The 10,893-nt window shown below is 35.9% G+C and overlaps 3 protein-coding genes across 3 annotated transcripts; 2 read left to right on the plus strand and 1 right to left on the minus strand.

Annotated features, from left to right (window-relative positions):
• Nucleotides 1–458: 458 nt before the first annotated feature.
• On the minus strand, nt 459–3,724 carry LOC130506613 (protein LEO1 homolog). Its single transcript, XM_057001296.1, has 10 exons — nt 3,524–3,724; nt 2,504–2,926; nt 2,215–2,421; nt 1,967–2,143; nt 1,741–1,872; nt 1,488–1,667; nt 1,287–1,415; nt 1,106–1,210; nt 810–1,025; nt 459–728 (listed from the first exon to the last, which is right to left on the minus strand). Exons 1-10 carry the CDS (start codon nt 3,650–3,652, stop codon nt 588–590), a joined length of 1,839 nt encoding a protein of 612 aa, XP_056857276.1. The 5' UTR covers nt 3,653–3,724; the 3' UTR covers nt 459–587.
• A 3,798-nt stretch (nt 3,725–7,522) lies between these two features.
• LOC130506612 (40S ribosomal protein S19-3) lies at nt 7,523–8,554 on the plus strand. The gene is made up of 4 exons (XM_057001295.1): nt 7,523–7,682; nt 7,816–7,906; nt 7,992–8,175; nt 8,294–8,554. The coding sequence occupies exons 1-4, from the start codon at nt 7,599–7,601 to the stop codon at nt 8,364–8,366; spliced, it is 432 nt and encodes a 143-aa protein (XP_056857275.1). The 5' UTR covers nt 7,523–7,598; the 3' UTR covers nt 8,367–8,554.
• A 1,598-nt stretch (nt 8,555–10,152) lies between these two features.
• On the plus strand, nt 10,153–10,887 carry LOC130506611 (uncharacterized; the record flags this gene model as incomplete). Its single annotated transcript, XM_057001293.1, has 2 exons — nt 10,153–10,495; nt 10,598–10,887. Coding segments are annotated over exons 1-2 (633 nt in total), but the record flags the coding sequence as incomplete, so codon positions are not given.
• Nucleotides 10,888–10,893: the final 6 nt, after the last annotated feature.

Here is a 10,893-nt window from a genome sequence, read left to right on the forward strand (position 1 = left end):
GTGAGTTGGAAGTTAAAAGTCTTAAGGTAACTATGAAACATTGATTTAATAAATTACATGCAATCAATTATTAAGATTTGATCTTACATTCTTATACATGAATTAAATGATTAATCTTATTATAAAAAAGTTACATGGGTCTAAAACGGGTTGGAAATTTAAGTAGAATTAGTCAAAAAAGACTAGTTTAAATAGGACATGTTTATTTATTTTACAAATTCTAACAATGCATATAGCATATAATACATTTTTATTGAATTTTCACAAATGTAAAATATAAGGCACTTTTAAATATCGAGTAATTTGAATTGTTTTGATAAAAAAATAAAATAGTATTTTACAAATATAATACGTTCTTTTTACTTAATTTGGTTTCAAAATACTATTTTAAAGATATTTAGCAATTTCGAAATTAAATGTAATTAATATTTAGAGGTATATAATTTATATTTATAAAATTCAGTTTAATTGCTTAATTTTAATTTTGGTTTTTCGATTCACATGGGTAAATATGTCCCAACCTATACATTATCTTATATAACAAAAAAAGTTAATGAAATGGGAGAGTGAAAGATAGATGAGAAGTGTTAGTCCTCATCACTGTCATAAACCATGGCCATACGACGATGAGTCGGAGCTTTTCTCGGAGGAGACTCCTCCTCATCAGACTCAATCCCTTTCCTTTTCCGGCTACTACTTCCACCACGGTCCTTATCTCCCCTCACTCCCTGCATTCACCACAACACAACATTTGTCATGATCCTTCTCATTAACAAACAACATAACTTTATTTTGACTTTACTACGTACCTCAGCTTCTTCTTCATCTTCTTCTAATTCCTCTTCCTCATACTCATCTTCTGGTTCCTTGACTCTTTTACGTGAACGTGGCCTTTCCTCTTCCTCTTCTTCTTCCTCTTCCTCAGTCTCATACTCTGATTCCTCTCTCTCACTCTCTGAATACTCTTGACGCCTTGTTGGTCTCGCTGACGTCATTGAAGACCTCCCTGGAAAGCCTTTGTTGCTCTGGTTCAAGAAGAGGAGGTTATATAATTATTGTTTTGGCATATTACTCGAAAGGTAATGAGAATATATTTTTTGTTTACCTTCTTGGCGTTCATAATCCTTCGTTCCCGTTGCGCTTCAGCTTCAAGATCCTCCTCATAGCCACGGTTTGAGCGGTGTGAACCGTAGTGGTCCGTCTCTTCATCCTAAGTTCCAACAAAACTAATTAATGTTTAGAAACCTTTGCTTTTAGAAAATAGGAAGAAGAACAACAACACAAACCTCTTCGAGAGCATCTTCCAAGTACCCAGTTGAGAGCTGTCTCCTCGCAACAGGAAGTGGATACTTGCGCTTAACCTTCTCCCTTGCTTGACTCAGCTTTGTACTAGCCTTTAGGTTTTGGCTCTCCATCTGAAAAGTCAAATGAAAATTGCAAAAATTGGATTTTTTGCTTGGAGCTCAAGTCAAAGAGGGTTTACTTACCCTTTCCCTCTTCTCCTTCTCCCTCTCAGGGTCAATGTGAGTGACACAGTTCTTAACTTTGAAGTCCTTCTTCTGCCTCGAGTCAACAAGCGCAGTCAAAAGCCTATGAGAATTTGACGTGAGTGACGATGGAATAAATCTCATTTTCTTCATAATTTTTCCTTGTGATTGAAGGATCCCCTACAACAACATCCAAATAAGGCTATGAGTTTATATTTATTTTATAAACAAAAAGATTTTGAGCTAACAACACCTTTTCATGTTTGACTAAAAGGTGATTCTGGTCTTGTCGTGCATCTTGTTCAGTTATATCAAGAACTTCGTTTCCTATCAATAGCTGTAAGCTTCCATCTGACCACCTTACAAACCGAGCATTGCTCTCACTCTGCAATATGCAAACATAACAATAAATGCCAAAAAACTTCATGAAACTGGTAGAGCACAATAGGAACAATACATAATGTTTTATTTACACTTACATATGTTTTACCATCTCGACCCTTGACAAACCTATGGCGTACAATGTTATTCGCCAGACGAATACGCATCTTCCCTCCAGGTTCATCTCTCTCGAATGTGTCTTCTTCAACAAACGTCTTGGCATCAAATGGCTTTGGATCTATTCCCATTATATTAGAAACTTTTATCATGTTCATCTGCAAAAAAAAAAAAGGTAATTAGGCAAGTCAGAGGAGGATATGTTAAGCAACATAAAGCATATATATACCTTTTCAGGATCACCAGGAGGAGGGCGGAAAGGAACTTCTACTTCCATAGGAGGACCAACAGGCCTGTCCCTGTCCCTGTGCCTAGCTTCAACATGCTCATCTTCTGACTCGTAGCGAGTATCCTCTTCAGGGATCATATCATCAAGGCCCATGTCGTCTGGTCTCTGATCCTTCTCAGAGCCCTCTTCATCTTCCACTGGCGATCTCTGAAAAAAAAAAAAGTAAGCATCTCAGACATACATACTTGCAAAAGTCATTATGGTTTTAAAAAGGGAAGCAGAAACTCACAGGCTCATCTGGCTCAATGTCATTACGAACATATTCTTCTGCGTCATCTTCATCATCCGAAGATCCAAACACATTACGGATATTTACATCATCTGACTGTACAACTGGAGCCTCTTCCTTCTGCTCAACCTCTTCATCTTCAGACTCATAACGCCTTTCACCACCAGACCTCTCTGATCCACTCTCAACAACAACATCACGCCTCCTATTCACAGCTACTCTCTCCTCATCCCCTTCTTCTTCTTCACTCTCTTCGTGTTGACCAGCAACATCACCTTCATGTGAACTTTGCTCCCTCTCACCCTCGCTTTCGCCATGACCAAGCTCTGCATCGCCCTGTTCACCCACAGACACAGCGTCTACTTGAACTTCAACCACAGCTTCTTCTTCTTCTCCAGGCTCCACACCTCCCTCAGCCTCATCCTATTTGGTGGTTTTTGATTAGAAAGCTCAGACATTTACACTTTGAATTGGATAATACAGTTTATAGAAAAGACAAGAAACCAAGAAACAACAGAATGTCATGTAATGGAATTAGACAATGAAACCTTTGCCTCATCCTATTGGTGTTTTAATTAGAAAGTTCAGACATTTACACTTGAACTAAAGAAATATGTTTATAGAAAAGACAAAAAAAAAAAAACAACAACACCAGTGTCATGTAATGGAATCACTCAGACGATGAAACATGTTTCGAAGTACCTTTGCCTCTCAACCTATAGGTGTTTTAGTTAGAAAGTTTCAGACATTTACAATTGAATAATTGAATTGGATGATTATGTCTACAGAATAAGACAAGAAACCAAAACAACAACACAAATGTCGTGTCATGGAGCAAGACAATGAAACATGTTTTTTTCTCTTCTAATTAGAACATTTACACTTTGAATTGGATTGATACAGTTTGTAGAAAAAGGACAAGAAACCAAACAAAATCACCATGTCATGTCATGTAATGGAACCAGAGAAAGATCATGTTTTTGCATACGAAACCCTAAAGAAAGGGAAGGGAGAGATTACGGAAGGATAGTTGGGGTGAGGATTGGACTCATGTTCGGAGTCAATCTCTTCTTCTTCCTCTTCTTCCTCGGAGTTATCTCCGAAGAGATTTTGCATCATCTCTAACCTCTTTTCTTCTCCTGCCACCATCTTCGCCTCTATTTGGTCGTGACGGTGATCGTTGTGATCTGAGCTTCGACGGAGGCTTAACTCTTTCGCGGCCGGAGGATTTTTCCTTTACTATTTTATTAAGTAAAAGCCCAATAAAATGGGTTTTGCAAGTTTTAAAGCCCAACACTTCAAAAGGCCCATAAATTGATGTATATTATATGATATTTAAGTTCAAACACTAGGCCTGACAAGAATTTATAGAACAATAATTTGTTCTAAATTATAAAGGATTAACAAATTACTGTATATTTATTTTCTCTCTATTTTTACCTCTGAAATAGAAATGAATTTATCTCCACTGTATTCTTCTGTTTTTACATCTATAAAGTAGGGGTCGGCACTTTATCCGATATCCGAAGTGGCATCCGAACCCGACCCAAAAAACCCGAACCGAAATCCGAACAGAAGTAGCAAAATACCCGAATGGATATTAAGTTAAGAAAGATTGGATATCCGAACCCGAACGGGTAATACCCGAACCCGAATAGATATCCGAAGATATCCAAACATATGTATACTTACCCTTATTTTTCTAGTTTACATTTCTCATTTTATTAAAAATATTTATATTGATGTTACACATACTTTAAGATCATATAGTATATATATAATTATGGAGAAAATAATTTGATATTTATTTAAAATGCATGTCAAACTTTTTGTTTCATGTAAGTTACATCCAAAGTTTAAAAACATAGCCAAATTAATATTTTTATTTTTGAAATGTTATCTCCAAATCTATTAATCATTCAATCTATAAAAAATAAAAAAATCAGTTAAGTAAAATCTATATTTTTAAATACAATAAACTTAAAAATGAAAAAAATTATTTTTATTTCTTTTAAGATCTAAATATCCGAATCCGATCCGAAATAACCGAACCCGAACTAAAAATACCCGAACCCGAACTAAAAATACCCGAACCCGACCCAAAGTATAGAAATACCCGAACGGGTTCTATATCCCTATACCGAAATACCCGAAAATCCGAAATACCCGACCCGAACCCGAATGGATACCCGAACGCCCACCCCTACTATAAAAAAATATTATCAAAAGATTCTATTTTAGTTTTACAAGAAGCACCTTTTATTTATAGAAATTGATAACTAACTTTATTTACTTTAATTTTTAAAAGATTTTCATAAAATTATGATTTTTTAAAACTAAAGTTGTATTAAAAACTATTATGTAAATAAAAGATATAATTTATTTTTTACAGAATTGTATTTTCTATAAAATAATTATTTTGGTTATAAATATAAAAGTTTGAAAATTAAAAGACTATAAATAGAGTAAGAAATAGCATTCTTCTATTATAGAAGTGGAAATAGAGATAGGATTAAGAATTTTTCTTTTTGTCATCTAGATGGGATTAAGAAAATTTTTTCTTCTATTATAGCATATATAGGTGAAAATAACAATGAGTTGGAGATGTTTTAAGATGTATAATTATTAAAAAAATATTTATAAAACTTTTTTTAATATAAATATATTAATAAATTTTTAAATTAGAGGAAAAATAACATTCTTGTGTTATAGAGGTGGAAATGGAGAAGATATGATAGAGCATTTTTTTCTTTAATTAAGTGAGTTGGAGATGCTCCAAGATGTATAATTATTAACAAATTTATTTATAAAACTTTGTTTCTAATATAAATATATTAATAAACTCAACAAGAGAAGCTACTTTAACTTTGTTAAACTCCAGGGCAGTGCTCTAAGAAATTTAAAAGATACACGGAACAGTGTTAGAAAGGAGGATTAGCTTTACGAGCCCTTTTAGTTTACATGGTCTTATACATGTTAAGAACACCAAAGTAACAGAGAAAATCAATTTCAAAAATACACGGAACAGTGTTAAACAACACCAAAGTAAGAGAAAATCAATATCAAAGATACACGGAACAGTGTTAGAGAAAAGAATTAGCTTTACAGCCTTTCTGGTTTATATTGTCTTATACACCAAAGTAAAAACTCGTAGATGCTAAGTGAGGAGGAATGCTGGTAGTTGTGTGATACCATTGGTTTGGTGAGATCAATAAAATACACGTTCTTATCAAAATTTCTTGACTGTTGATGTTAATTATCTACCATACACAAAAATTGGGTTTAGTTATGCCAATATACCTCAGGGAAGAAAGACCATGAGATAAATGGTAAGAATTCCAAGATCTTCCTAGGATGATGTCCAATCCTGTAGCACCAAGATATGCATAGCAAATGAAAAGGTGAATCTTAGCTTCTTGATGATTAAACAAGGGATAGAAGACATACTCGAAGGCAAATAAGACTAGATCAGGACGCTCCAAATGAATAAAGACGCATATCAACTGACGGAAAAGGTCAAGTCCAAAACTTGTCAGCTTCCTCCATGATAGTTTTGTTAGCATGAATCTCTTTGCTCATCATTGGAAGAGATTCCATGAGCTTCAGGATGTTGATCTTCTCTGGGGAGAGGCTGAGATCTTTACTCAACTTACTTACCAAGGCTCCTATCTCAGCAACTTCTTCTTCACTTCCATCTCGATACTCCCCATATTGTCCTCCAGATCTTTGTATTCCTTCCTAAGCGAAGCTGCTTTACCTTTGTTAAGCCCCAGCGCAGAGAAGAACATGTCCGCTTCTTCGATAACAGCTTTGTTAGCCTGAAACTCTTCGCTGATCATTGGAAGTGCGGTTTGAGTCTTTCTTTACTTGGATCATAAGTGACGATTTTAGTATTTTCCATAATATTTTATCAAACTTTTTAAAATTTGTGTTTCTATCTTTATCTTCCCTTTAACTATATGTTGGAGTTTCAGTTTATCTTTGGTTTGTATGATGTTGTTACTTTTTTGTAACCGTTTAATTCTAGTAATGAAGAAATTTGTGCACAAAATACACACTTGAAACTATCAACACATAAAATTCATAACTTCAATTTTCTTCCAATTGCAATAAAACATTGTGGAAAAGACTGCTAAATCAAATATTTTATACAGATAAAGATAAAAATGGTTAATTTTGAAGTAATTAATCACTAATTATACATAGAAATCATATCATTTTGGGGGTCAATCATGCGGTAGTCGGCAATTCTCCATGTCCCACCATGAGATGGTCTTATTCAAATTACGGAAGAACCACTTCTTATTTTCATTCTTTTTCTTGTCATATTTTTAAGAGTTTTAGCCGAGAAGAGATTTTGAGCCTGAAAAGAAGAGAAAGTTAGAAACTTGTAGAGAAATATAGAAGCTTGATCACTATTCCATTACAAAGTCAAAAGAAAATCATGTCGCTTTACACATCAGATTAAAACACAATAAGAGATAAACATAGTTATGCTTACCTTCATGATTCTTCCTTTTCTTCGCCTTCTTCATTGAGGAGAATCAATTCCGACCATTTTGATAAATTTGAATTGTACAATCCTAACCAAAATTTTAAAAATGAATTATAGACGAAAATTTGATGGCAAAACTATTTTTATCATTGTAAGTCTTCTCTTAATCTTGCAAATAAAATTGTGTGTTTAAGCGAACTACACACTTATGATCACAAAAATACAAAAGTGAATACGTTTATTTATAAAGATCGTACAAACGAAAGCTTTAAAGGGTTACTCTTTGACAAATTTAACCCAAGTCAACCAGTCCGGGACACAAGCTACTAACATTGGTTCAATAAATATAGAATCTCCAAGAAAACAATAACAAATCAAAATAACTTCTTCCTGATTCGGATGAAATCTTTAGCTTCTTTAATGAGTTGAAAGTGACAAGGAAATTACAAATTAATGGGCCAGAAATATTTTACAAGCCCATGAGCCCATGACCAGAAAACAACTCGAAAAGGCAATTATGTAAACTCCTCAAAAAAAAAAAAAAACCTAGTTCCGCAGCGCCGACGTCGAAAGCAGAAGATCGGAGGGCGAGAGAACATAATGGCGACAGGGAAAACAGTGAAGGATGTGTCTCCACACGAGTTCGTCAAGGCTTACGCTGCCCATCTCAAACGCTCCGGCAAGGTATCCCTTCTTTCCTTAGTTTGTGTTCTGTAGTAATATATTACATCGTGAGAAATTAGATTGATACGATGTCGTAGAACCATGTTTTCCGCTTCTGTTATAAATGACAAGATTGTGTCTTTTTGATGTGTAGATTGAGCTGCCACCGTGGACAGACATAGTGAAGACTGGTAAACTCAAGGAGCTTGCTCCTTATGACCCTGACTGGTACTACATCAGAGCCGGTATGTGTTTTTGAATGAAAACTAGTTAGTGTCTGTCTCTGTGTTTCTGAGATTGAAAGTTGTAATTTTTTTTTTTTTTTTTAAGCATCGATGGCGAGGAAAGTGTACTTGAGAGGTGGGCTTGGAGTCGGTGCCTTCCGCAGGATCTATGGAGGAAGCAAGAGGAACGGAAGCCGTCCTCCTCATTTCTGTAAGAGCAGTGGTGGTGTTGCTCGTCACATTCTTCAGCAGCTTCAGACCATGAACATTGTCGACCTTGACACCAAGGGGTTTGTTGTTTTATCATCATCATCGTCTCTTGTTTTTATAGAATTGTATATGCTTGATTTGCTACTCTTAGGGACGTTATGACTTATCTAAGAAATACTTTAATTGTGATGTAACCAGGGGGAGGAAGATCACATCGAGTGGTCAGAGAGATCTTGACCAAGTTGCGGGAAGGATCGCAGCTGCCGTTTAAAAATCAAGATCGCAATGAACTGATTGTCATTTTTGAGATTAGTTAAAATGGAATGAGTTGCCTTTTGAAACTAATAGTGGATATAGACTTTGTTCTCATTTTTTTGTTTTGACGAGTTATTTATTTCCTTTTCCTGCTTTTGTATTCTCAGTCTCAGCGACTTATCCAAAAATATTTGATACTATCCATCCTCTGTGTTATGTGCGTATGTTTCTAATATGGTTAGCCCTTTTACGCCAAAGTAAAAAAAGTTACGACAGCTAACAGACATCTTCTGAAAATTGCAATCAAATCTTAAGGTTTCATTATGTTCTTTTATAATCCCAACCCTCGTTTATATACATGTCTCTTGGCCTCTGATACTTATGAAGCAATGAAAGGTAAGGTGCTTATGCTGTTTGTGTTTCGACTGAGGTCGGTGTCGAGAGAATCTTTTAGTAAGATGCAGAAACCCAGTGTTTTCTGTTTGATGGGAAGAACGTTGTGGATGCTGAGAAGTTGAGGAAGAGAGTTTAGTGTATTCGAATGGGAACCGTTGGATCCGTGGTTGAAGGATTTGCCCTCGGTTTTGCTCGAGTAAGGGGTTAACCAGGTGTTACTTGGGATAAAAGCGTACTTGCCTTGACTCATTGTTGCTTTTTGTTTTACTTAGGAGCTGATGGATTCATCAGTTTCGGGATGTGGAAGACGTTTGAGTTATGCAATGTTGTTTGTTCACACCATGATTGATTCAGCCGCTCACCTCTCTGGCAGAAAGCACGGAACTAAGGTGCACTAATCTCTCACTCTTACTTCTAAGAAGCCTACTTGGTGTGACAACTGTTGTTGTACTTTTATTCACAGGGAGAAGCCATCAAAAGGCCGTGATAGGTATGAAGATCACATCTTAGGGAGAAGCCATCAAAAGGAACTTGAAGAAGGGGAAGTCGAGCCGTTCCCAAACCCCAAAGCGTGTTTGCAACTGGCCCTAGTCTCGTCTCCTTGTCAGTAGACTTCACGTGACAATAAGCATCCTAGAGTATCTCATTAGGATTAGTAGTGCTTTATAATATGATTTTCATATAGTATTTTTTAATGTTATTGAGTTTTCATTGGTAGGTTACTTATCAGCCTAGCGCTTTTTTCTAGTATGTTCCCTATTTGTTGATATGCAATGGTGTTTGCTCAAAACAATGATTTAACCGATATTGTAAAAGGCACATGCAGAACTAAGGCAAATTATACACTTAATTTATGCTTGTTATTTGATATCCCTAGAGATTTCAGATTTTAATGCTATTTAAAAAAGCTCACATTTTAATTTAATGTTAATTGACACCACGTTTGGATTATATGGGGAAATCATCATATTTTTTCTGTTTACATAGGGCAACGGTAACACAGCCTGACAATGAAATTATGAAAGAAATCTACATAAGTTCGACGGTTAATCTTCCCAAAATTCTTGATGACATCAACTCTTAGCCTTAGCCCTTAGGCCGCATGCACGCGTACATGTCTTTAGTAGGTTATTATCAATTTGCTGACGTCGCTTTACAAGAAATGTAATTACTAATTGCAGTGCAATAATTAGATAAAAAAAAATTTTGTCATCCGCATTAATTAGATAAATCGTTTGTATTATTTTAGCTATAAATATATGTGGTTTAGTCAAACTAAAAACACTCCACTAGTCCTTCTGATGCCAAGAATACGTTAAAGTCAAGAAAAGCAAGAAAAAAGTATGAAATTCAAACTGATGATGTTGGCTTCAATCTTTTTTTCAAAACGTTTCCGGCAAGTTAGGATGAGAAGGACTAAAACATCAGAGAACGGCGTCGTTCAGCAGCGACGGTCTCTCAGTGACGTTGGTCTTAAGTATCTAGCTACAATGGCAACGCACAGAGAAGCAGATGACGAGTCAGAGTTTGTGACGGCTAAAACGTCAGTCTGGTGGGACGTAGAGAACTGCGGTGTCCCAAAAGGTTGTGAGGGCCATAAGATTGCTTTAAACATTAAATCAGCTTTGGAGAAAATGAAGTATTGTGGTCCGGTCACCATTAATGCATATGGTGACATTAATCAAATGAGATTCTCTGTTCAACAAGCTCTCTCCTCCACGGGCGTATCACTCAACCATGTCCCTCCCGGTTAATATCTCTAACCACTTTCTTGATTCATTTATGATTTTTTGAGTTTAATCTCTAGTTTGTAGTTTTTAAGGGTTAATTATCATGGTGATATTTCAATAGGAGTTAAAGACGGGAGCGACAAGAAGATCTTCGTAGACATGTTGTTGTGGGCAATGGAAAACAGAGCTCCTGCTAACATTATGCTGATCTCCGGTGATGGAGACTACTCTTATGTTCTTCACCGATTGAGGATGATGGGGTACAATGTTCTTTTGGTACGACCTGAGCATGCATCTCGCTTTCTAATTGCTGCGACAAATACAATATGGTTATGGAGGAGCATAGTTGCTGGTGGCTCTGGGCCTCTGGCTCTGGCTCCAATGCTCTTCAACAAGCTGAGCCTAGGAAGAGTATGA

This window comes from Raphanus sativus, unplaced genomic scaffold (assembly GCF_000801105.2).
Source record: "Raphanus sativus cultivar WK10039 unplaced genomic scaffold, ASM80110v3 Scaffold3464, whole genome shotgun sequence".
NCBI lineage: Eukaryota > Viridiplantae > Streptophyta > Magnoliopsida > Brassicales > Brassicaceae > Raphanus > Raphanus sativus.